Source organism: Tachysurus vachellii, chromosome 20, assembly GCF_030014155.1.
Source record: "Tachysurus vachellii isolate PV-2020 chromosome 20, HZAU_Pvac_v1, whole genome shotgun sequence".
Taxonomy (NCBI): domain Eukaryota; kingdom Metazoa; phylum Chordata; class Actinopteri; order Siluriformes; family Bagridae; genus Tachysurus; species Tachysurus vachellii.
In genome coordinates this window covers 11,463,414-11,489,272 of record NC_083479.1, presented here as the reverse complement: position 1 = coordinate 11,489,272, position 25,859 = coordinate 11,463,414, and the positions used below count along the sequence as shown (strand labels likewise).

At 37.2% G+C, this 25,859-nt stretch overlaps 2 protein-coding genes across 3 annotated transcripts; one reads left to right on the top strand and one right to left on the bottom strand.

Annotated features, from left to right (window-relative positions):
* Positions 1 to 1,831: 1,831 nt before the first annotated feature.
* vps11 (VPS11 core subunit of CORVET and HOPS complexes) lies at positions 1,832 to 10,542 on the bottom strand. Its single transcript, XM_060895947.1, has 16 exons — positions 10,374 to 10,542; positions 9,319 to 9,467; positions 9,085 to 9,220; positions 8,554 to 8,717; positions 8,164 to 8,411; positions 7,779 to 7,980; positions 7,397 to 7,548; positions 7,109 to 7,295; positions 6,365 to 6,508; positions 5,653 to 5,850; positions 4,481 to 4,642; positions 4,136 to 4,269; positions 3,716 to 3,918; positions 2,989 to 3,160; positions 2,601 to 2,823; positions 1,832 to 2,488 (listed from the first exon to the last, which is right to left on the bottom strand). Exons 1-16 carry the CDS (start codon positions 10,513 to 10,515, stop codon positions 2,321 to 2,323), a joined length of 2,784 nt encoding a protein of 927 aa, XP_060751930.1. The 5' UTR covers positions 10,516 to 10,542; the 3' UTR covers positions 1,832 to 2,320.
* A 3,024-nt stretch (positions 10,543 to 13,566) lies between these two features.
* hyou1 (hypoxia up-regulated 1) lies at positions 13,567 to 25,274 on the top strand. Of its 2 annotated transcripts, none has more exons than XM_060895791.1 (24): positions 13,567 to 13,878; positions 14,779 to 14,851; positions 15,102 to 15,195; positions 15,296 to 15,374; positions 15,467 to 15,621; positions 16,738 to 16,814; positions 16,919 to 17,100; positions 17,191 to 17,306; positions 17,811 to 17,997; positions 18,221 to 18,355; positions 18,467 to 18,549; positions 19,138 to 19,270; positions 19,389 to 19,576; positions 19,939 to 20,077; positions 20,201 to 20,258; positions 20,363 to 20,439; positions 20,730 to 20,906; positions 21,053 to 21,246; positions 21,381 to 21,468; positions 21,967 to 22,223; positions 22,481 to 22,565; positions 22,684 to 22,921; positions 23,050 to 23,154; positions 23,928 to 25,274. In XM_060895791.1, the coding sequence occupies exons 2-24, from the start codon at positions 14,785 to 14,787 to the stop codon at positions 23,972 to 23,974; spliced, it is 2,961 nt and encodes a 986-aa protein (XP_060751774.1). In that variant the 5' UTR covers positions 13,567 to 13,878; positions 14,779 to 14,784; the 3' UTR covers positions 23,975 to 25,274. The 2 variants fall into 2 exon arrangements, with proteins under 2 accessions (XP_060751774.1, XP_060751773.1); XM_060895790.1 differs by having other exon boundaries at positions 13,568 to 13,878; positions 22,684 to 22,930.
* Positions 25,275 to 25,859: the final 585 nt, after the last annotated feature.

Sequence of the window (25,859 nt, the reverse complement as noted above, 5' to 3'; positions counted from 1 at the left end):
TAGGTCTGACATTAAAATAATTATAGCATTTCAAATCAATCTGATTTCAGAGAGGAGCACATGAAGTCCAGAGAATTCAAACCTAGTTTTTTTTAGAATAGAATATGAACAGGATGTAGAGAGACTGGATTTGGTTTTAAACACTGTACTGTCAGGTACTTAAATTTGCTTTGCTAAAGGAAATAAATTACAAATAAAATTTTGCATAAAATGCATTTTTATGTGCATTTCAGTAAACATCTGCTTTGTCATAGCTAAAGCATGTGTCAACATTTACATTTACAGCATTTGGCAGACGCCCTTATCCAGAGCGACGTACAGAAGTGCATAAGTCTCTATCATTGGATACTCTGGTTCACTAGGTTACATACTTAAGATACCATGAGTCTAAAACACTGTTCAAAGTTTTTTGTTTAATTTTTTTTATAAACATATATGCGACAAACAGGGAAGGTAGTGCTAGTTGAAGTGTTTCATGAATAAGTAGGTGTTCAACCGTCGTTTGAAAATAGCCAGTGACTCAGCTGTCCGGAAGTTCATTCCACCACCTTGGTGCCAGAACAGAAGAGTCTTGTAGTATATTTACCTCTTACCCTGAGAGATGGTGGGACCAGTTGAGCAGTGTTAATAGCTCTAAAGGTGCGAGTTAACACTGCTAGTGATTAGTGATGTGATTAGTGATCAGTGATCAGTGATGTGATTAGTGATGAGGGCTTTGAGTTAAGAGGGAGCTGGTCCATTTTTGGCTTTGTATGCAAGCCAAAAGACATAGCCTTTGTTTCATTTAGCTTATATGAAAAAATAATGGAATGAATGCCTACACTACTGCTCAGCTACTACAGATCTATAGCATAAGTTCTGCATTTTATAAAGCACATGAATACATTTCCACTGCTGAAACTAACAAGTGTTAACCATTTTCACACATTTTAAAACAGCCAAAGAGCAGTTACCAGAACTGTGTGTTCTCAGGTTTCCATAGTTGTCTTGGCCGTGGTCTGAAATACTCGATGCACATCAAACTGGAGTATAAAATGTTTTGTGTTAGCAGTGAAATGTATAAAATTATGTTTTCTTGATTTGTACAATTAAATTTGCAAATGTGATGCACTCATACAGTACAGGTGGATGTCAAGAGTGCAGTAGGAGAGGGAGGACACAAATTTGTTTTTAATCATTTAAAGCATAATCTAATATTAAACAAGCAATCTTAATAACATTGCCATAAAATATGTTTATGACAGTTAATCAGCTAAAAATATTTAAGCAACATGTTGCAGTTATAATTGAGACCTTAGGTGATATACACCTTACAATAAATCCTGCGCTGCTTTTCTTTTGCAGTAAACTCATGCATCTGTCACTTAAATTCATTCAAATTGTCTTACATTCTGTTAAACAATATATTATGCTTTTGCCGTTGCTATAAAAATATTAAAATACATATAAAAACATCAGTCTTACATTTTAAATTGAATTTAAGAGAATTTTTTCACCTCTCCAGTCCACTACAGTACATAGGATACACTGGCAAAGGTTTCCTCAAAAACATGAAAGTATTTGTTCTTCGAAAACTCACAAATATACATTCTTCCAAAAAAGTCGGTTCAAAGATTCGACTCATTTACAAGTGACAATGCTAGAGGCTGCATTCAAATTTCTATACTGCTACACTGAACTTTATAACCAAAGTTGCATGTAATAATGTATATAAGTATATAATATGCACACACACGCTTTTATGTAGACAGATGCATTAGGTTTTCTACAAGTAAACACAAGTTACTGCCAGTTTTGATAATGTGACAAATAACTGCAGATTTTAACAATATATGCTTTACTGAATTTTATTTAATGACAGAAATTTGAACTTGAATTCAATAAGCTCAATGCAAATATTGGCTGTTGAACAGCATTTTGTAACAATGAGAATCAGCAAATGCACAGACTGCATACGAAACATCTATTAATCATTAAATGCTGCAAATTAAAAGCATACAAGATAAACAAAACAAGTTTGTTATTCACAGTGCATTTACAAACATGACAAGGTTGCTTACCCCAGTGTGGGGTTACAAGCAGATGCATTTTAAGTGGATATTTGCTCAAAAGCTATACTAAAGTGACAATTAGAGGTGGTATAAACCAGTTTGAGGCTGAATTTCCTGAAGATTCTCATCTGCAAAACCAGGACAATTTACCTTGAACAAGAGTAGCAGAATAGGATTTAGTAATAACTAATCATTGCCCAATAATTCAGTCACAGTCATTAGAGCATAATCAAACAAAAATGACCATAGCTTTCCATTTAATGTGATTTTCAGACATTTCTTTTAGTGTGAATGAGTAGGTCTCTCTGTAGATCAGCTTCTAAACTTCCAGTCCCGGCCTTGCCCCCAGGAGGATCTGTTATCAGTGTCAGTTTATTGAAAACTCCACGGCCAAAGTAATCTGCCACCACCGAGAAGCCGTCGTTAGAACTCCTCAACTGCAAATAAAAGTGGGAAGACCTCTTTATTCCCGAAAGTCAATGGCACACAAGATTAGGAAAATGTGTGATGATATTTTTATTATTTGATGCATCTGTTTTATTACTGTACCTGTCTATTAAAGTGATCATGCAGATCTCGTTTCTGCTCCTGCGCCCGTAACATGTCCATCACCTTCCTGTTTTCAGGGGTACATGTTGGGCACTCAGCCTCACTCTCTGCATAGCTCTCAAAGCAATGCTGATGGAAAGAATGACCACATAGGAAATGCACCGATGGTAACTCTAGAGGGCTATTACACATGCTGCACTTTGTCTTCTGAAAAATCTTTGCACTGTGAGGAAAAAGAAAGGGAGACAGGATGAACATATTAATCATTCTAGAATAATAATCAAACAAATATTATTAGGGGACAATGTTTAAACAGACGTGTATATATATAAAAAAAAAAAAAAAAAAGAAAAAAATCATGGAATCTAAGACGTCCTAATACTGTTACCTGGTGCTGAGTTCCTGGATCTCAGAGCGTAGGTGTGCAGTCTCCTCACGGTACTGCTGAATTTTCCGCTCATCTTCTTCAATTTGCTTGCTCTCCCTTTGCAGTTTGTTAATCAGATAATCTTTGATCACTGATAGTGTTGCAGTGGAGTTATGGGCCAGTGTCTGTACCACTGAAACCAAGAAAAAAAGATCAATACCTGATTACATCATTCACAAACCAGGTGGGAAAAAAAACCCTGATGTAAACATTTTCCATAGGAGTTTTTCTGTCTCATTGTTTTGGAGAAATATTTGCCTGCTCTTTTTTTACAACAATTCATTGATTGATGTTTAAGGCCATTTTTTTTTCAGGTTTGGACTTTGACCTTCATTTTTGCGTACTTATTTTTGCCCCCTCAGCTGGTTTCAGAATGTTTATTTTTTTGTGGAAAACAAACTTCATACTGAAACCTGTTGTTTTTTTTTGTGTTGTCATATGAGGTTCTTTGTTTGGTTGTCACAAGTTGGTGAGCACCACACAACTGTTTAGGCCCTGATAAATATAAATCAATTAAGTACTGCATTTAGCTGAGCTGAGTTTTATGGTGGCATAGGGTACCATACAAGTTGGTAAAGCATCTATAAATAAATCAAGATGCAAATCTTTTTTGCAAGTTGTATGCAACACCTAAAAGGTGTGAAAACCAGATTATAAAGTATAATGAATGTGCTTAGTGGAAACTTACCCAGCAGTGGTGGCATAAGGTTATTTTGATCTATGTGATGTAGAACCTCGCTAATGTACGCCTTGCAGTCTTCTTCTTTGCGTGCAAAGTAGCCTAAGGCCTGTTCCCACAAGCACACTTCCTGATCACCATATCGCTTACATGCTTCAACCACTTTAGGGTACTCCTCATTCTGCATGTGGTAGTGCATGATCTGCTGGTACCTACAGAAATACATCCGGATGATCAAAAACAGTGCTACTGTCTGTTCAGTTTGTCTATGTGAAAGGTTAAACAAGCTACTGTATATAGTGGAACACAATCATGAAATAACAAAGAAAAAAAAGGACTGATAAGACATCATTATCCATCCCTGTAATATTTTCTCCTGTCAGAATAAGAAAATATACAGAATTGCATAAGTGTTATTGTATTACATACAGTTTGCCCTTCTCATACAGGTAGAGCACTCCTTCTTTAAAGTTGTGCATTTGGCAGAGCACCAGCGCTTTATCAAACACAGTGTTTTCAGTCGTCAGCAGTGACAATGCTGACCCCTGCAGGTGTTTCTTTTTCTGGGTGAGAATAAAAGAAGTCTGAGACAATTCTTAAAATCCATGATTTTACATGCTCCTATACATAAGTTTTTTTTTATTTTATCTTCAATTCTGAATCATTTGAAAATATTTACAACATTATACAGTAGCAACATTTGGTTTACAGGGATTGGTAATCTGGTGAAAAGCAAATATGATATACTGTATATCAGTAATGCATTGTGTTTACCTCAGGATCCTGTTCATGGGCCCAGTCCTGCAGCCGAAGCTCAAGCAGCGTATCATACACTCCTTGAGGTGAAAATGGTTCCACATTAATCATGTGCTCAAGGAATGCTCGTAGTTCTCGTGGATTATTAGCAAAGATAGGGATAAATTCTTCTGAACTGGCCTGAGAAAGAGGAATAAGTTGAGAGAATAAGAAAGACCATACTAGTTATGCAATAAACAAATATTGAGTAAATTGTGCAGTGATCTATTCAGGTCCGAGCCGATCGGCCCTATACGCAAGTTGCGTAGGGCCCCGCAAATTATGCAAGGCCCCGCCTCCCCCTGCCTCATTTTACAGCGCGTGTTAATGTTTACTGTGTAGATGACAATATGGAGCGGAGCTATCCATCTGGCCATGAAAAGAGAAAAAAGAAACTAAATATGAGAGTGAAATCAGGTAAACTTGTGTTCTCTTCAAGTTTGATGTTAGCAAGAGCAAATAACAGTAAAGTTAAGTTGTGATTCTGTCTCTAGTCTTTATCTGACTAGCTAAATTAGCTGTGCAGTGCTGCCAGTGCAAGTGTGAATGTGTGGCAAATGGTTTACGGGTCAGGTAGGAGGGCCCCTTAGCAGAATTTTGCTTAGGGCCACAGGGAGGTCAGGATCGGCTCTGATTCAGGTTGTATTTTCATCATGATTGTGGAGTTCACCACCAATCAGTACTGTTATATGTATTAAAAAAATACTTTAATTGCTTGACATATTGACAGCTCACTTTAATTTTAATAGTTTAAAATGTCCATCATATTATTGTGTTCTGCATTCTTTAATTCAAAAGTCTGGATAAAATGATAGATATGTAACGAAAATATGACATAGATGACCTGAAAACAACAATATGTATTTGCCCAATGTTCTTAATATTTACGCTGCTGGATTAATCTCATAAGATCAATCTGTGCTGTAATTATATACAACAAACAAGAGATTATGGTTACTTATCTCTTAGAGACAGTATAAGATGTTGATCTGGCACTTGAAGGGTTCACATTAAGAAAACTTCAAGTGCCAGATCAACAGTATCATCTTATACTGTCTTAACTTAAATAAATATCCCAGTAATATTTTCAGGACAGAGCACAAACCCAATGAGTAACTACGGTCCCAATCTGAAACATGACAAAAGATCACCTTGTCCACTATTAATTTGTCCACACTGTCCCGATCAGTAGAGTCCTGGATGGGTTGGTAATTGGTACAAAGCCTCTTGAGCAGCACAGTGGTGCTTTCTGGAACATGGTGCATCAGAGTTTTCCCATAGTGCTTCATATTAGTCTCGGCCTGCTCAAATGGCAGCCGCCCAATATAGCGCAGAGCCTCCTGGTAGTTCTGTGCAGATCAATAGAACGATTATAAAAAAAAAAAAAAAAAAAAAAAAAAAAAAAAAACATATGAATTACATGAAACTAGCTTTTAATATATGATAGTGTAAAGTGTAGCCACATTTCTGATATATTGTTTTAAAAGGTTTGAAGTTGCTAACCATTTTAATCATTCAGAAAAATATAGTATAATATTTAAAGATTTCATTGTATACTTTTATAGTAATTTAGGCTGTATTTGACTTTATGATTTCTTCCAAATTACTCTGCATTAATACACTATTGCCAGTGATTTAGAGACACCTGACTATCAGACTCATCTTATAAATCCATGATTTACTCTCCTTTTGCTGTTATAATCTGATCTTCTAGAAAGGTTTTATACTAGAATTTCCAGTCTGGCTTTGTGGAGATGTGTGATTGCCAAGGGCCCACATACTTTTGGCCATACAGATCAAACATTTATTCAATTCGCCTCCACAGTGTAGAAGATGGTTGATTTCTGAGAGAGACTCCTCTACCTTTAAATCCTCCAGCTGAATCTTCAGGTACCACTCATGGTGGGAGTGTTTCTCTGCCAGGAACACAGCATGGCTATGGTACCCAGCCTGGCGCAGCACCTTTATAGCTATCTCCACATCAAAATGCACCTCACTCTCACTGCTCTGAAGGGCACAAAGAAATGTAAATAGTGATCAGCCAGACACATTTATAAAAATCCTTTTTGCAATACAACAGAATAGTATAGCACAGGTGTTTAAATCATATCAGTCAGCTCAAGGGTAGCTCAAGTGGTTAAAGCTCTAGGTTGTTGACTTGAAGAACAGGGTTTAAGCAGCCACTGTTGGGCCCTTGAGCAAGGACCATAACCCTCTCTGCTCCAGGGGTGCTGTATCTTGACTGACCTTGCACTCTGACCCCAACCTTCAAAGCTGGGATATGTAAAAAAAACTATTTCACTGTGCTGTGATATATGTGACAAAATTAAATAGAATACAACACTTAAGCAGGCAAGTGTTAAGTGTGTATGCAAAACAAACATAAGTTTAATTATGTAAAGGAATAAAGGAATCATTACCTGTAAACGTAAACAATAGTAACATTCACTCAGAAGTTCAAAATCCATGACAGCAACCAGTAATACCATCCTATCAATGTTGTATAGTATAATATATATCCAATCATTTTTGGCTCCAAACATTCATTTTTGGGTTTCCATACTACCATTACCTCCTCATCAATGTGAACTCTGTGTTTTGACAAACCTTAATGAACTCCTCCAGCTTGGAGCTGTCCTTCAATTTGGTGTAGCAGTTGAGGAGAAGAGTGGTGTGATCTGCATTGGCCAGGGACTGCCTGTGGAGGGCCTGCAGGTATGCAGTGAGGTTGTGTATTCTCTGAGCATCCAGGAACTTACGGATGACATAGGAGGGTTCCAGTTTCCCAATGGTTCTTCAAAAAGAAAATAATTATGGTTACTCGTACATGGAGTATTAATTACTTCAAGTAACCGCAGTGAAATTAGGAATAATAACAGTTCACAGTAATCTTACCGAATATACTGTTGAATAGCTCCATCGTGGTCTCCTTTGATGTACAGGTGATCTCCATACTGTCTAAATATCTCAGAAAGACCATCATTATCCAGATGCTGGCTCTTTGCAAGATTAATTGCCATCACAAACAGGTTCTTCTTGAACAACATCTACAAGGAAGAGGATGCAATATTGAATTAATGAATTTAGCATCATTGGTGTAACTGAATAGTTTTTATGAACTTGCATCTACCAAAACAAATCTTACTGATCGTCATGTGATTGGCATTTATTGAAGTAACTGCTATTCACTCTTACTCTCAATATGTAACGTTGAATTTGTTACAAGACGCAATGTTGAACAAGATCAAGCAGAGCAATTTAACAAGTATAAGTGTACCTCTAGTTTAGTCTGGGTGTCCTTCTCTTGCAGCATAAACATCTTTCCATCTCTTGTCAGAACATAAAATGAGCCCCACTCTGCCAGGATGTCTATAATGTCATCAAATGCTGCGCTGAAGGCGATGAACTTATTGTCCAGGTCATAAATGGTCAAGACCTGCTTTTCTGTTGGAGATAACTGCCTAGGGCCAAAATCAGGCCTGCAACAGAGTGTAAAAAATACTATGTAATACCCATGTTCTAGACAAAGGAACATTTTTAGTGTTTAAAGATTTAGTGAACATTGTCCACTGCATGTGTACGTATGTGGGCTTACTATAAATGTTTCAGAAACCGAAACAGATGGTAATGTGGGAAAAATAGACTTTATAAGTGACTCCTACTTGTTAGGTGACTTGATGTCTCGAGAAATCAGAAGTAAGTAACCCCGGTGCCAGTGTGCCAGGATTTTATGACCATCAAAGGCAAAACAAGGTCCTCTTTCATCAGGCTGGTATAAATATACACAATCATCTCCTGCTACAATGAACTGCGAGTCCTGAGAGGGATCTGTGAGGGCAGAGCAGCGCAAAGCGCAGCCGTGAGTGTCCAGCTCCACACGAGGATACTCCTTCACAGACAAGGTGTAACACTGACAAAACAACAAAGCAGGGCAAACAGTTCATTTAGAGAAAATAAAAAAAAAAAATTCTCTACATTTTGATTACACATTGCACAGAACAAGCTTAAATAAATGAATTGAAGAACTGGTCAATCAAACAAATAAGGCATACCTGTACTTTCTCAAGTGTAGCCACAAACAAGTGGGTGACTTTTCCTGCCTGACGGAAAGCCAGACCTGTGACAGGACAGCTTCCCTCATGTAGGGTGAGTGTTTTACTGTGTCTGTCTCTGGTGATGTCACCTTTAGTCAAAACTACGCTGCCGTCTGTAAAGCCTTAAAACCACATCACATTTAAACCATCAATATTTTCATTCTCTATATTTAGATTTATCTTAAATATTATCATATGCTTTTTAATGTAAGACATACACCCTGTAAGACATTTACCCTAATTACTAAAAAATAAAAAATAAAATCACATCATGATACTCAAAGGCATTTCTTTACAAACTATCAGCAATACAGAAAAGATGCCTTAAAAATTCTTCAATCATGTTTAGAGTTGATTATTGAAGTTATTAATGATAAAAAATAATAATAAAATAAAACACCTCTCCAACACAGACACCTTACACACAATGTATACAAAACAATTATTTAATAAATAAAAAAAAGATTAGATAAATACTCAGTAAAGTACCTATGGCCATGAAATTGAGGTTCTCATGTACACTGAGACAGGATACTTCTGCAGGTTTGTTTCCAGGAATGGCTGGAAATATACGAGTGCACAGAGGACTGCCGCTGTCTCTCTTATCCGTGTTCCACACCTTTACCTAATTCACAGTTTTATATAAATAAAACATTGACATGCATGTGCATAAATCTCTTACTAAGCAAGCAGATTTAAGTGGATCATAAATAAAAGATTTACCAGTGGGTTAATGCCATGCTCGTCCTGACCCACCGACACCAGGATGCTGTGTTGTTTCAGCTGATACAGGTGTGTTACCCGTAGTTTATATGCCTGGAAGGAGGTCAGCTGCAACGATCGCGATAAAAACCAAATTTGACCGTCCATATGTACACCAAGAGTGTTAAGAAAATCATGAGGATTTTAAAAGAACACATTAACATTAACAGCAACAAAACAGGACAGGAACAGACTGCAACGCACAGTAAAAACAGCAGAAAAAATAATTGGTGACCCCCTGCCCACTCCCCAGGACTTGTATGATACAAGAACCAGAAACCGGGCAGGAAAAATCACTACTGGCCCTTCACACCCTGGAAACAACTCTTTCAGCTCCTCCCTTCTGGCAGGTGCTACAGCGTTTTGCTTACCAAAACTGTCAGACACAGGAACAGTTTCTTTCATCAGGCTATCACCCTGATTAACAACTCACCATAATTATATTCCCTGCTTCAGATCTATAAGTACTGCATTATCAGAACTGTCAGCCATCACATCATCCGTATACGTTACACACTACTGCTGCTCTTTATAGTACAAAAGCATAATATTGTTATTTTCACTACCGTGCACTTCTCATACTTTATGTACATAACTGATCAGTCATATATTCTGTATTCATAGTTAATACTCATACTGTCTATATTGTATCACATCATCTGTATTGACTTGTCTTGTATAGTACAGTGTTATTTATGTCTACTTTTGAGAGTCACAAACAGCTGGAACCAAATTCCTTGTGTGTGAACACACTTGGCCAGTAAACCGGAATTTGATTTGAAACTGTTTACAAAAAAACATGTAACTAGCTAATCTAATCCAGCTCGCAGATCACTGTATGGGTAAAGACCAGGTACATTTTTGCTAACTATACAAACCGAGTGTGAAATAGTATAATCAATTAGAAATAGTAGATGTTGTGGATTAAAACTGAACATTTACTGTAACTGGTCCTGAAACAGGACGCTAGTTAGCCACAGGAAGCTATCGAGCACAACAACAAACATAAAGGATATCACCAAGAACAACATGTCCCCTGCCTGAATCACACGCTGATATGCCCATCGGCAACGCAAAGATTTCTCCATTCTCGCTCGGATCTTTCACTGTTTCTTTATCAAAAAACACAAATCGCCTCCACTGCAAGAACGCAGCCATTTTATCACCAAGCCCAGTTCAGGTCATGTGACATAGGTTTTTAGTCACGTGATCACTGTCGGTTTCACATGTTTAGTGGTGTCTTGAGTTCATCCATGATTTTTTCCCCGCTTCGATTAAACGAGTATATATATATATATATATATATATATATATATATATATATATATATATATATATAATTTTGCATCATGTTCTGTTATTTTATCAAATATTTTTGCTAGGATAATTCTTTTTTTATTATCCTTGGAGACTTAAACAGAGCAAAACTAACACTTCAACTTCCAAAATACAGACAGCATATTAATTGTCCCACAAGAGAGAAAAATACACTGGATCATTGCCGCACTATTCTTAAGGAAGCATATCGCTCGGTACACAGGGCAGACTTGGGGAACTCTGATCACTGCTTGGTTCATCTTATTCCAATATACAGGCAGAAACTAAAATCTACTAAGACTGTAGTCAAAACAGTGAAGAGATGGACCAGTGTGGCAAAGCAGGAGCTACAAGACTGTTTTGACTGCACTGATTGGAGTATCTTTGTGGCTGGAACAGACAGCCTGGATGAACTGACTGACACTGTGACATCTTACATCAGTTTTTGTAAAGACGTGTGTGTGCCAACCAAAACCTTCTGCAAATTCAGTAACAACAATCCTTGGTTCACAGGCAAACTGAAAAAACTTTGACATGCCAAGGAAGATGTCTACAGAGGGGAGGACAAAGCTCTGTATAAGCAGGCCAGGGATCGACTGACAAAAGAGATCAGAATCTCCAAAAGAAGCTATTCTGCAAAGGTGAAAAGCAGGTTTTCAGCTAACAATCCTGCATCAGTGTGGAAAGGCCTGCAAGACATCACAAACTGGAAGGTGAAAAATTATTCGGACAATCAGCATTGGCGCTCCTCAGGGATGTGTCCTCTTCCCACTGCTATTCTCCCTCTATAATAATGACTGCACTTCAAGTGACCCAACTGTTAAACTCCTGAAATTTGCAGATACTACACTCATCTGTCTCATCCAAGATAGCAATGAGTTTGCATACCAGCAGGAGATGAAGCGGCTGGTGCTATGGTGTAGTCAGAACAGCCTAGAGATAAACACCCACAAAACTGTGGAGATGATAGTGGACTTTAGGAAAGACCCCTCAACACTACTCCCCCTCACAATATCCAACAGCCCTGTGTCATGTGTGGAGTCCTTCAAGTTTCTGGGCACTACCATTTCCCAAGACCTGAAATTGGAGTGCAACATAAACTCCATCATTAAAAAGGCCCAGCAGAGGATGTACTTTCTATGTAATTAAGGAAGTATGGTCTGCCACAGGAGCTGCTGATGCTGTTCTATACTGCAGTCATTGAATCTGTCCTGTGCACATCCATCACCATCTGGTTTGGAGCAGCAACAAAACAGAACAGGACAGGAACAGACTGCAACGCACAGTAAAAACAGCAGAAAAAATAATTGGTGCCCCCCTGCCAACTCCCCAGGACTTGTACGATACAAGAACCAGAAACCTATACATTACACACACTACTGCTGTATATTGCACAAAAGCATAATATTGCACAATATTGTTATTTGCACTACCATGCACTTCTCATACTTTATGTACATAACTGTTCAGTCATATATTCTGTATTCATATTAATACTTATACTGTTTATATTGTATCACATCGTCTGTATTGTCTAGTATAGTCTGTATTGTCTTGTCTTGTATAGCATAGTGTTATTTGTGTATGTACTTTTGAGAGACACAAACAGCTGGAACCAAATTCCTTGTGTGTGTGAACACACTTGGCAAATAAACCATATTCTGATTCTGCTTCTGATAAAAAAAAAATAATTAAATGTCATTAATCATAAACATTGATGATGTAAAATTACATATCTCCATATATATATATATATATATATATATATATATATATATATATATATATATATATATATATATATATATATACTACACATCAGGGTATCTCTGTTTCATTAATGGTAGGTAGGTTTACTTGGGAAATCACCAAACAAGTCCTGAACCAAATGATGTAATAAAAGAACCATGGGTGGTCATAGATATTTGCATGGCTTAAACTGCCATAACAACATGTACTTCTCCTGCTGTACTAAAGACTATCAGCTCTCCTGTTTTCCTCTTTCTTTCTTTTTTCTTCTTACCATAGCAGTCCTTTCTTCACCAACAGTTTAAGCACAAACTGCAATCATCTGAGGCTTGGATTCTGAGTTTTGTCAGTACCATGCACACCAGAACAATATACAGATCATATTAAATAAAAAAATAAGTGTTCTGTTCACATGCTATACCACAGGATTTTGGTTGTTTATAACTATTTGAAACTTAATTTTCAGGATACAATAAAAACATGAGACTTTCAAGAATTCATTTATTTAATATTACTTAAATGAGTCATTGTTCTTTATTGATCCAAATGCTAAATATACAGAAGTGTCATAAAAAAAGTTTTATATGCTACACATACTGTTTATCATTATTCTGTTAACCATTATATCAGTATCTAGTGTATAGTGTGTAGTGTAAATATAGTCTTAATTCAACATTGCACTGGATTTCATCATCATCAGTGTGTATTTACTCGGGGCATTTTTGGGCTTTAAGAGGGAAAGGATGGAGAGCCCGAAGGTGTTATTTTCCAGGAGGCCATTCCGTTTATATACAAAAACGCCCTTAATAATTTATTATTGGTTCGTTGGCTTATTTTCTTTACTCTGACTGCATTGGTTGTTGAACCCAGAAATATTCTAAATGTGTTGCCATGAATATGGAGTACAGTTGTGTACTGTAGCTACCATAAAATATGATGAACTACATCAACACACCGTTTATAAACTACAAATTGTCGCATAAATAACAAGTAAGACGTTTGTGACGATATTTCCACGCCCATTTATTTAACGTGGACCAATCAAATACGCCTGTGTGTGCGCGATACCTGACTATTCAAATCGTGTTTGGAACGTGGACCAATCAGAAAGGTTTATTTATCACTAAAGGGGCGGGAAGAGCAGCCTACCGGGTCAGCGCTTAACTCGCAAAACAGCAAAGCGTGTAGATCCAATGAGATCGCGCCGCGTCCTGGGCTCTGTGGCCGCGACGAGCCGGTGACTGCTGTAGCATTGATATCAGGATAACGCTGTGTGTGCGGCGTGACTTTAAAACACCGCCGTCGCATGTGTCTCACTCACTCGGCATTAATCTGACATTTTACCAGGGAGCAGTATTCAAGTTCCGGAAGTGCACGAAGAGCATTTCTTATGATCCACGCTGTCAAATCATCTTCAGTCATTCAGTTCTGATATAAAAACTTCTCCCACTCAAGGTAAGTTTCAGCACATTTTATTTTAGCTTTGGCTTAGAGCTATATATATATATATATATATATATATATATCCATCCGGTTTCCATCTTCAGCGTTATATGATCTCAGGCTTGCTTGTGCCTTTTTTTGGTACATGAACCAGCTAGCAAGCTAAAAGAAACCTGCTAGCAAGAGGTTCCTGCTCCTTAGTAACATTAGGTCACTCCAGCAATCTGCTTCTATCTAACTACCTATACGGATTGTGTAATAATCACAAATGGTCTTTACATCCTCCGGTTTTAATGATGAGATGTGGTGGGGCTCCTGCCTTCAGGATCCGGTGTTTTATCAGCTTTGTGTGCGTCACTCTATCAGACAAAGGCACCAGGACCAGAAGTTTCCACACTCCATTACTGACCTGTCTTACTAATAGCTATCAGATCTGTTAGTGAACAGTGAACAATTTTGTGTATTAATAATCAGACGTGAACACGTGTATCAGAGCGACATAAGTGTAATAAGGATAAATGTGTACGTTGTGATCAAGTCCACGTGTTTGCATGCAGAATAGTTAGAGGAAGAAGCTCTTCCTTATTCATGTGAGAATAGCTTCCACGTAGTGATTCTGCATGGTCAGATCTGTTTGATGGTGTGCATCTTCGAGCAGGTGTTTTCAGATCAAATCTAGCACAGAATGGTATTTTTATGCTTTAAGTGATCGGTTTATTTTCAGATTTACTTGGTCACTTCATTACAGATTTATAAATCTAATCAGTTCCTTAAGGATTTATTCATGGATGTCTGAGTCACTCTGATCACCATTTGAGTTATTTGCATGGCTTAAACGGCCAAAAACGTGAACTGTGCTGACTGTTCTGAATATTAACAACTGTTTTGTTTTTGTTTTCCTTTTTCTTTCAGGTCACAATGAGGGAAAAGCTGCCGTTATTAACATTGTTCTGCCTCGCCATAGCACTCCTTCCTTCTCCAGCAGGTGAAGCACAAACTATAAACATCTAAGGCTTAGATTTTTCTTATTTTGTCAGTAAATGTACACATGAACAAAGAACTCCTCATACTAGAAAATAAACTCTAATGTCAGTAGTTTTTCTTAAAAGATGTGTTCTGGTCACAAGCTATATTACAAGATTTGCTTACTTGTTCAAAATAATTAAAACAGAGATCTCACATTTTATATTTTGCCTCCTAATGTCTCATAATCATCACCCTTTTCTGTTAAACAGGTTCAGTTGCTGTGATGTCTGTAGACCTGGGAAGTGAATGGATGAAAGTAGCTATAGTTAAGCCCGGTGTCCCAATGGAAATTGCTCTGAACAAGTATGAAATCACTTTGTTGATAATGAAGACCATCATCCAGCATGTTTTCCTTTTCTCCTTAAAAGTCAGTAAAATATTTGTGTCGTTTGTTTTTCTTCAGGGAGTCCAGAAGGAAAACTCCAGTAGCTGTATGCTTAAAGGAAAACGAAAGACTTTTTGGAGACAGTGCTACAGGAGTGGTGAGTCCATTACAGACAGTTTTTGAAATGCTCTTCTAAGTTTAAATCCAGGTCTAACACGTGAACTGAATTTCAATATTCACTCATTTCAGTCGGTGAAGAATCCCAAAGTGGTGTACAGGTATATCCAGAGCCTCTTGGGAAAGACTGCAGATAACCTACAGGTTGAGCAGTATCAGAAACACTTTCCCGAACACCAGCTACTCCGAGAGGAAAAGAAGGGAACAGTTTATTTCAAATACTCTGAGTGAGTAATTTCATTCCCATTCATTTGGATTGTTTATACTATGTTTGAATATATATTCCCTGTCCACTTTATTAGGAACACTTGCACGTTCATGCAGTTATCTAAACATTTAATCATATGGCAGCAGCACAATGCATAAAATCATGCAGAACTTGTGTTTATGTTCATATCAAACCTCAGAATAGAGAAAAGGTGTGATCTCTGGCTCTGTAACTGTGGCATGGTTGTTGGTGCCAGAGAGGATGTTAAGTATATCTCTCTTGGGATTGTCTCTAGAGTTTATGCAGAAATGGTGCAAAAACAGAAAAAACATCACCTTTAGGCTTATAATTAAAGCCTTATTATTAAAAACAAACTTGTTAAATATTTTTTAGTTAGTGCTTACAAAAGAATTAAATTAACCAGAGAACCAGAGCCAAAAAATCTTTGTATGAAAATGTCTACACAATTCTTACAATAAGTAGCATTGTAGAAATAAAAGCAGTAATGAGTGATGATCATTATATACGTATTTAAAAAATAATTTAAAAAAACAAAAACTAATAACATTTTGTCATTTTGTACAGTACTATAATGGATGTGGGTTTAAAAAAATCTGAAGCATTCTGTTTCTCTAGGATATTTGTGTACCTTTTATTTCTGAAGTTCACTACTGCTACTCCTTGAATGTATATTAAAGGAAACGTCTATCCCGTATCAGTATATCTTTAAGCTATTAATCAAACATACCATTCAGTCAGCAGCAAATGACAAAGTTGAAGTATTTGCAGTTTTGTTATAATATAATGCATGTGATTTAGAATACTAAAGGATTCAAGATACAGACAATAACATGGTATTACATTAACTAACAGCATTCATTTGATGCCTAGGATGGATAAACACAGAGTAATTATTTGGTGGACTTGTTTTAATGAACATCATTATTGTGCTGTAGTTTCTGTCTCAAGTAGTTATTTCTGTAATTAAATATTTATACCTGGAGCCTTGTGCCGATTGTTTATATCAAGCTGGTTGAGTATATTAACAGAATTACTCATCATAGGAATTGATGAGTATTCTAAATGCGTCATGTATTGCATTTATTGCCTGTATTGCTTGTTTTGTTTTGAATAGAGAGATGCAGTACACACCAGAGGAGCTTTTGGGCATGGTGCTGAACTACTCTCGTGGCCTGGCTGAGGACTTTGCAGGTTTGCCTATTCAAATCGGACTTCTGTGTTTGTTTTTCTGCAAAATACTGTGTGCTATGTTACAGAAACCTGAGGATGGCACATTGTACATTTTGTCTTCACAGAACAAACCGTTAAAGACGCAGTAATTACCGTTCCAGCTTTTTTTAACCAGGCAGAACGTAGGGCTGTCCTGCGGGCTGCTCATATTGCAGGTTTGAAAGTCCTTCAGCTCATTAATGACAATACAGCTGTAGCTTTGAACTATGGACTCTTCAGGAGAAAAGACATCAACTCAACTGCCCAGGTATCTCGTACGAAGCAGGCAGAAAAGAAAATGAAAATGTAATTTTGATTTTTGCTTTCTTAATGGTGTCTCATTTTTTCCTCTTGACAGAATGTGATGTTTTATGACATGGGATCGGGCAGTACAACAGCCACTATTGTCACTTACCAGACAGTAAAGACCAAAGAGGCAGGCACGCAGCCTCAGCTGCAGATCCGTGGAGTTGGGTTAGTGTTTCACACTATGCTGACGTTTCATTGCACAACAACCTTGGTAGGCAGGGGGCAATATTTGAGACGTGCAAATTGCTTTAAAATATTTTTAGGTTTTTAAGGACTGCAGCTAGCAATAATATTGCTAAGGTTTGTTTTGGTGATTAATCGTTATTTTGCATTATTACCAAAAAATAATTGGAATCACATATGTCGTGAGTTTGAGGTCCAGCAAGTGGGCCTCTTAGCAAGGCCTTTAACCCTCAATTGCGCAGTTGTATAAAAATGTCAGTGGATAAGCCAAATGCTGTAAATGTAAATATATATTATGTCCACTAATAAAATGAAACCATACAGTGTTTAGCAATGCCACTGGGTAGGGAAAGAATTTAAGGAAATTGACTAACTGACATTGGTGTAAAATGAATTTGAAATGAGAACACTCATAGTTTTAAAGACTTTATCATTAAATTTGAGACAATGCTCTGTTGAACAGTACTGTTGGTCCTCTGTGTTTAGCTTTGATAGGACTCTTGGTGGTTTTGAAATGGAGCTGAGACTGAGGGACCATCTCGCCAAACTCTTCAATGAGCAAAAGAAATCGAATAAAGATGTAAAGGAAAATGCACGTGCCATGGCCAAGCTGCTGAAGGAGGCACAAAGACTCAAGACAGTGCTGAGCGCAAATAATGAACATGTAGCTCAGGTACAAAGGGGTTCTGCGTTGTATATATTATACATATGCAAGATATGCAAATACACACACATACTCAGACTATTTGCTGTGGTCCTGATAAAGAAAAGTCTCTGAAATTTTAGGATTCAGCAAATAGTAAATATAAAATAATTGATTTTAATTTTTCTGTTGTGAATGTGTACCTAATGATCAAAGGAGAAGACTTTGAAGCTTTTTCTGCTCTCCCTTTCAGATTGAGGGGCTGATGGACGATATTGACTTTAAGGCGAAGGTGACCCGTGACGTGTTTGAGGATCTGTGTTCTGATCTGTTTGACCGAGTGGCAGTACCAGTGCAGGAGGCACTGTCTGCTTCTGAGATGTCTTTGGTAAGAACATCTACATAACTTTTTTTTTTTGTCAACCCAGCTACTTATTGGTCAAGTGTGTGCATTTCACAGATCATGCTTTTAATGTGAGCATTTCATTTGATGTTACAGGAGGATATTGAACAAGTCATCCTGGTTGGAGGAGCCACTCGAGTTCCCAAAGTGCAGGAAGTCCTTCTTAAGGCAACAAAAAAGTGGGTTTTTCTGGAAATTAATTCTAGCAAACAGCCTAACAAATTATGACTTCTAAAATATTTCAGCATACTTTGACACCATAAATAGATTTTTCCCAAAACCCCATGGGCTTTTTTTAGTTATCGTTTTTATTTAATTTTTAATCTTGCCTAGGCTAACAACCTGGGCCAGTTTATCAAGTGTGAATGAGAGGCTTTGATCAAATTCTTGAATAGTTAGCTACCTTAGCATGAGAGACACAAGTCTAAACAATTCTGTTTATAATCAGATACTGAATGAAAAGTGTCTGCACTGCACCACATTTGGAGGTAAACAGATTTTAAAATGCTGTTGTACTTGAGATGTATTCAAAAGAGAAGTGTATTGCTTGGCAGAAAAACTGTCATTTTCAGATCTATTTATAATAGAATATAGCAGAATTTCTCCACATAAAGGGTTTTTCCTCAACTTGCACTACTAATGGTAGCACATGTCTGCTTTGTGTATGCATGTGCAAAAGTTACTGATCTAAAAAAAAAAACATACAAGAGTATTAAAACATTTAGTTCTGTCATGCTGGAACCATTAACCCATTCTGTTCCCTGCAGAGATGAGCTGGGAAAGAATATAAATGCTGATGAGGCAGCAGCTATGGGTGCAGTGTACCAGGCCGCAGCTCTGAGTAAAGCATTTAAGGTCAAACCCTTCCTGGTCCGAGACGCAGCCATCTTTCCAATACAGGTAAACAAACAATGTCTCATGTCTGATGTTGAATTATGCTTGAGATATTTTTCTAAAGAATAATTGTTACATTTCTGATATTTATCGTCTTAAAATTTCCCTTCTTACCTCTGCTTAGGTGGAATTTAGCCGTGAAACCGATGAAGATGAAGGATCAAAGGGAGTCAAGCACAACAAGCGCATTCTGTTTCAGAGGATGGCGCCATATCCCCAGCGTAAAGTCATCACCTTCAACCGTTACACTGATGACTTCACTTTCAACATTAACTACGGTGACCTCAGCTTTCTCAGCCAAGACGATCAGAAGTACGTTTTTTTTTCTTTTTTTTCCTTTTTTTTCTTTTCACTGTATTAGGAGGAAAAACAATTGCAACTCAATGCATGATCATTAAAATATATATATATAATATATAAAAATTCAGTATAGCAGGGGTATATAACTAAAATTTGATTTGTCTATGTAAAATTCCTTACTTCTTAAAGGAAAATCTTAAAGAGCAACTAACATTAAAAAGTTGTAACATTTAGTTACAATATTTAGTTGCTTAACAATACGTTATGGGTGTGTAAATGTATTTTTTTTTGTTTATAGTGGCGTTTAAACAACAACAAAAAACAAATTGTAGTAGAGATCTTTGTAAGCTAGATGTACAATTATTTTTTATCAGGATGTTTGGCTCTGTGAACCTGACCACGGTGAAGCTGTCTGGAGTCGGAGACAGCTTTAAGAAGCACACTGACGCTGAGTCCAAAGGCATCAAGGCCCATTTCAACATGGACGAGAGTGGTTTGCTCATTCTAGACCGGGTCAGTTAAACTATTCCCTTTCTCTCTCACTCTGCTTCATTCTATTACATTTCTTATTAATATTGTTTCTGTAATAACAGTTTTACGGAGTCGTAAATACTGACAACAGGAAACATGTTGCAGGTTGAGTCAGTGTTTGAAACTATCGTAGAGGAGAAAGAGGAAGAATCGACTCTCACTAGTAGGTTTTGGTCTATTCTGGTGTTTGTCCCCGGTCTGTCCACTTTCCTGTTAGGTATACATCTTTTTCTATGCTGATTACAAAAATTTTCTTTGTCCTTTAAGAACTGGGAAACACGATTTCCAGCCTGTTTGGAGGTGGCAGCACAGAGCCTACAGCCAATATGACAGAACCAGTACAGGTACCGTTCAAAATTAACAACTCTATGTATAGAGCTAGACTAAACCTCAGTAGGGGTGAAAAAATTATAAATCCACTAGCTCACTGGGAAAGTAACCTATTTCTGATCAACCATATATACTTCTAATCCCCTGGGTCCAGTTTTGTTTTGCTGCGCAGACTCGCTCAACGTGGCCACTCAATTCAATTCAAAATTAACCTTTCATTGGGAATAAATGATGCCATATTTCCATTCAGTCTTTGGTTCACCTTTGTCTCAACAGTGTTATTCAAAATCATGATGTGTTTCAGGATGAAGAGGAGGTTCCTCCTGAAGCTGGAAAAGACCAGGAAGAGACAGTGGAAAAGACTGATGAGGCTGCCAAAGAGCAATCTGAGACAGAGGAGAAAAGCCAGGGAGAGAAAAGTAAAGAGTCTCAGACTGAGGACAAGAAATCTGATGAGGGCTCTGAAAAAGAGGAGCCTCAGGTAAGAAAGCATAATTTTATCTGTAATGATTCTTTTTCTCTACATGTAGTGCATTTCTTTGCTAAAGGCAAGTACATTTATTTTAAAACACTTCTGATTGCTTTAAGAAATATTTCTTCTAAAAATACTAAATCCTTATTACACAGGCAGAGAAGGAGTCTGAGGCATCAGAGAAATCTGATGACGGAAAAGCAGCTGGAGCCAAGGAGGAAGAGAAGGAGGCAGAGAAGATACCTAAACCCCAGAAAAAAAGCAAAATCTCAGTAGACATTGGAATGGAGCTGGAGGTTAACGATGTGCCTAATCCTAGCCCAGAAGACATTGAAGTCTCCAAAAAGAAGTATGTGTTTTAAAGTGTCTAGTACAAGCCGGATGGATGTTAATTTTGTGTGCCATGGACAAGAAAGTGATAATGTGATCATTTCTATAAAGCTTATGATCATATGATCACTGTTTCCTGCTTTTTCACATCAGGTTGCAGGATCTGACAGACCGAGATCTGGAAAAACTGGAGAGGGAGAAGTCGCTAAACAGCCTGGAGGCATTTGTCTTTGAAACTCAGGTATAACTTGTATTAATTTGCATTTCTGCTTTGCTGCTCAGGATCTAATGATAGAGCTTAAGAATTGTTTTCCAGTATTTTTGTACCCAGACGTATATAGTCTTGGATTTTTCTGGCCTGAGTAATTTAGGGTGATTTCTCTTATGCAGCGTTTTAGCTGTTCGAATTAAACCATGTTGCATTTGCCACCTTTGGTGCAGTTCATTTAGGCAGGTGAGAACATGGTAATCATGCCTCAGTTATAGACTAAAATAACAATGTTTGGATGAGAATCTTGGCCCACGTGTATGCGTGGATGATTTTTGTTATTTCTAAATGCACTAGACAGATGCTTTTATACTTTTTTTTTGGAATGAAAATCATGATGCTTTTCAACCTTTCATCTATTTGTATGTGGTATGAAACTGACCTGAATTGATGCTGTACTATGACTAAACGGTATAAAATTGTCCTTAGTTCAGAACTGGACTTTTTGACCCTTCTCTCATCCTTCTATAGGATAAACTGTACCAGGAGGAGTACCAGGTTGTGGTCACTGAAGAGGAGAAGGAGGCAATCTCCAGCAAGCTTAGTGAGGCTTCAGCATGGTTAGACGATGAGGGCTATTCAGCAGGAACCAAAGAACTGAAGGAGAAGCTGACCGAGCTGAAGAAGCTGTGCAAAGCCATGTTCTTTCGAGTAGACGAGAGGAAAAAATGGCCAGACAGACTAGCAACACTTGAAAGCATGCTCAACCACTCTTCTATGTTTCTGAAGTGAGTCTTAGGACAATTTATACAGAGTAAATCTACAAAAGCATCTTTTGCTAACATACTGCTTAAAACTATCGGTGGTAGATGCACGTGAATTGCTCTAGATGTGGATTTACAGACTCATATTTTTAAACTTGCCCATAGAGCCTTATCCAGATTTCAGTAAATTAAAAAATCATTAAGTCATTACAGGGTTTGATCTGACAGGACATTAAAATGTTTGGCTTTTATGTAATCAATTGTATTGGCTTTCTGTATAGGGGTGCTAAAATGATTTCAGAAGATGACCAGATTTTTACTGAAGTTGAGCTGAAAAGCTTGGAGAGAGTCATAAATGAGACTATGGTACGCAGTAAGCGATATTTGTTATTCCTTCTCCAAATACGACCTTTAAATTACTTAGTTGATGGTTTTAATATAACATTTTTCTCTTCTTTGTCCGTGTTCATTTTATTATTGGTAGACCTGGAAGAATGAAACTGTGGCTGAGCAGGAAAAACGCTCTCCTACAGAGAAACCTGTGCTGCTATCTAAAGATATTGAGGCCAAACTCGCCCTCTTGGATCGAGAGGTCAACTACCTGCTCAACAAAGCCAAGTTTGCCAAGCCAAAGCCCAAACCAAAACCTAAAGACAAGAACTCCACCAGCTCTGATGGTAAAACTAACAGCACAGAGTCTGAGAAAGTCATCCCTCCCAAAGGCAAGTCCAGTAAGGAAAACTTTTCTGGTTGTTTGTAAGGTCTTGCATTGTTGTCCTAAACTCTTGCTGTTGCTGTTTCTGCCTACTATAAATTTGGTGCATCCTGAAAAATCTTTGTAACATTCCAGATGGAGCTGAGGAGGTGAAACCAGCAGAGGAACCTCCCACTGAGGAGAATAAAAAAAAAGAAGATGAGACGGAGCCAACAATAGCACTAGAAACAGAAGAAAAAGGTAATTTACTTATTATGTTCAGTTCAGTTCAGTTCACTTTATTTATAAAGCACATTTAAAACAGCCACAGGACTGACCAAAGTGCTGTACAATAACAGGTGTTAATAAATAATAATAATAATAATAATAATAATAATAATAAAAAAAACAACAAACCTTCGGTGTGTTGAATAAGTTTTCATTGTATGCATAGTGTTCCAAACTGGAACAGCGATTAGACTTTCGACTAATCACTTTCGTTTCAAGAAGCTGTTTAGAGGATTACCATAGCCATATCACTGCACACAGCTGAAATTTATTTAAATATGATTAACCATATCAAATCTTTTAAATTTGCCAGAAGACACAAAGTCTCAGTCATGTTGCTATATTTGACAGAAGCACAACACCGAGAGCACCATCCTATTAGAGAAACATGGCAGCAGTAGCATCATGCTGAGCGTTACTGTTTGCTGTATATACATATGGAAAGCACTACACATGAACGCTAAACCAGACTTTTTTAACATTTTATTACCCAACCCCAAAAAAGGCAATGTTCATAAAAAGGCCCTGAATTTTTTTTTTTTAATAATCTACTGTAAATTAGGCTTAACTCAAATACATAAGCATTCAAAAATCACAGTGGACAGTGAATTTTGGCTTTCATTCTGATGTCTAATATAGAAAGAAATTTCAGATTAAAAGCAAGCTAGTTTCTGAGTTTAGGTTTTAAATTATACCTGTGAAAATGTTTGTGTTCATGTTTTTTTTTTTTTGTTTTTTTTTTACAGAAACGACAGAGGATGATTCACAAAACCATATAGGAGATGAATTATAACAACTGGAGCATCTCATTTTGTGTTGTATTTATTGACTGTGATGAATTTTTTTTTTTTTTTTTTTTTTTTTTTTTTTATACACCATCTGTTCTCACATCACAGCAGAACATGTCAGACAGTTTTAGGTAATGTCAGCATTTTCCTTTAGTTCCTTGTTAACTGTGCTCTACTGACACTGAATACATTTCAACTTGAAAGTCTACAAGCAACTGCAGTCTGTGTTAATCCTGTCTACCTGTTTGGAATGTACACCTTTACAGAATTTTCCTCAGTCTGTGTGCACTTCTTATGGGATTATACATACAAAAATAAGCTCACTCCTTGTAAAGTTCACTGTGTCTTCAAATATTTTAAAATTTCTGTGCTGACAAAAGATGCAAGATGAATTTGGATATGAAGAAATGTTTCAACACTGGGTTGTCATCTACAATAGCATTTCTGGTAATTTGCATAAACAAACAAGATGGCAAACATGTAAAATGGAAGACGTTTAAGATCACACCTTTCCTGGGCTTTTCTTATGCTTTGGTGTATGTGATGAAATGCAGAATTCTGTATCAGTAGAATACGATAACCAAAAGTGAAATTTGCCCTTGTTCAAATACAGTTTCTGCGTATGAGTCATGTCACTTCAGTATTCAGCATCATTGTCTTATCACTTGCGTTATACACTGACTAACCACTTTATTAGGAACGCTCTTACATCTGATCCTGCATTTAATTATCCAACCAGCCAATCATGTGGCCACAGCACATAAAGTCTTGTAGAGACTTGAGCTTCAGGTAATGTTCAGTTTCAGTGAGCCTGTATTCAGTGAGGTTTTTTTTTTTTTTTTTTTGTGAAAGTCCCAGATTAGCAGTTTTTGAAGTATTCACCCTAGTCCTTGGCAGCAACAACAATGCCATGGTCAAAGCAACTAACTATGTGAGCTTGCATTAAGCCCTCGCCACCTCTTTGTTAGATTTGAACATTAACTGAAACTCTTAATCTGTACCTGCATTATTTTATGTAGTGGACAGTCAGTTTGGGTTAAGACCACATCCACTCTCCTATATTACCAGTGAACCTTTAGGGACTCATTTGACTGCACTGACATTAAGGAACTTTTTTTTTTTCCCCCATGAGAGCCTTTGCTGTTCCAAGAAAGTAAAAGTTGCAAATTCCTCCTTTTCATCCGTTCCCATTCTTTTCACCATTCCATTGTCTTTATATTGTTGGTCTACTAAGAAAAGAGTATATAATGTCTGGGAAAGGGATATTTTGTTTCTAAGCTGTTAATAAAATCTTTTTTAAATCTCTTTCCATGTCATGTATTTCAATATTTTTTCTCGAATATAATATTCACAAGAATTTACACATACCAGGGTTCATTATCCATCCGAAACAAAAAATGCTTAAAATCTTTGTAGGTCAAACCAACATTCCTTTGAATCTCTCTTCCATGATGACACAATTCTTGCAGATTTTTCTAGTGTACTAGAAATCTATAATTCTCCTGGTCTACCATTTCCTATGTCTGTTCTGTTCGATTCATATCTGCTGAATGAGAAGACCACTTAAGAACATTGATTTCATTGTCATGTTCATGAAACCAGTTTAAGATGCTTGCTTTGTATTACCCGGTGCAGTATCATGCAGGAAGTAACCATTAGGAAATGGGTAAGTTGTGGTCATGAAGGGATGCATGTGATCAGCAACAATATTCTAGCAGCATTCAAGTGATGAGTTGTTGGTATTAACACGTCCAAAGTATTCCAAGAATACATTCCCCACATCATTACACCACCTTTACCAGCCTGAACTGTTAATACATGGGAGGTCTGGTCCATGGCACCATTCTGAGTATACTCAAACATATGTGTGTGTGAAAATTCCAGGAGGTC

Excerpts from the sequence above, each read along its gene's own strand:
- vps11 (XM_060895947.1), bottom strand. The coding sequence starts at position 10,515 with ATGGCTGCGTTCTTGCAGTGGAGGCGATTTGTGTTTTTTGATAAAGAA. Across the intron at positions 9,468-10,373 it reads GGGACATGTTGTTCTTGGTG|ATATGGACGGTCAAATTTGG; the intron begins ATATCCTTTATG and ends CTCTTGGTGTAC. Across the intron at positions 7,296-7,396 it reads GCTATTCAACAGTATATTCG|AACCATTGGGAAACTGGAAC; the intron begins GTAAGATTACTG and ends TTCTTTTTGAAG.
- hyou1 (XM_060895790.1), top strand. The coding sequence starts at position 14,785 with ATGAGGGAAAAGCTGCCGTTATTAACATTGTTCTGCCTCGCCATAGCA. Across the intron at positions 18,356-18,466 it reads CTGCTTCTGAGATGTCTTTG|GAGGATATTGAACAAGTCAT; the intron begins GTAAGAACATCT and ends TTGATGTTACAG. Across the intron at positions 20,907-21,052 it reads CTGAAAAAGAGGAGCCTCAG|GCAGAGAAGGAGTCTGAGGC; the intron begins GTAAGAAAGCAT and ends CTTATTACACAG.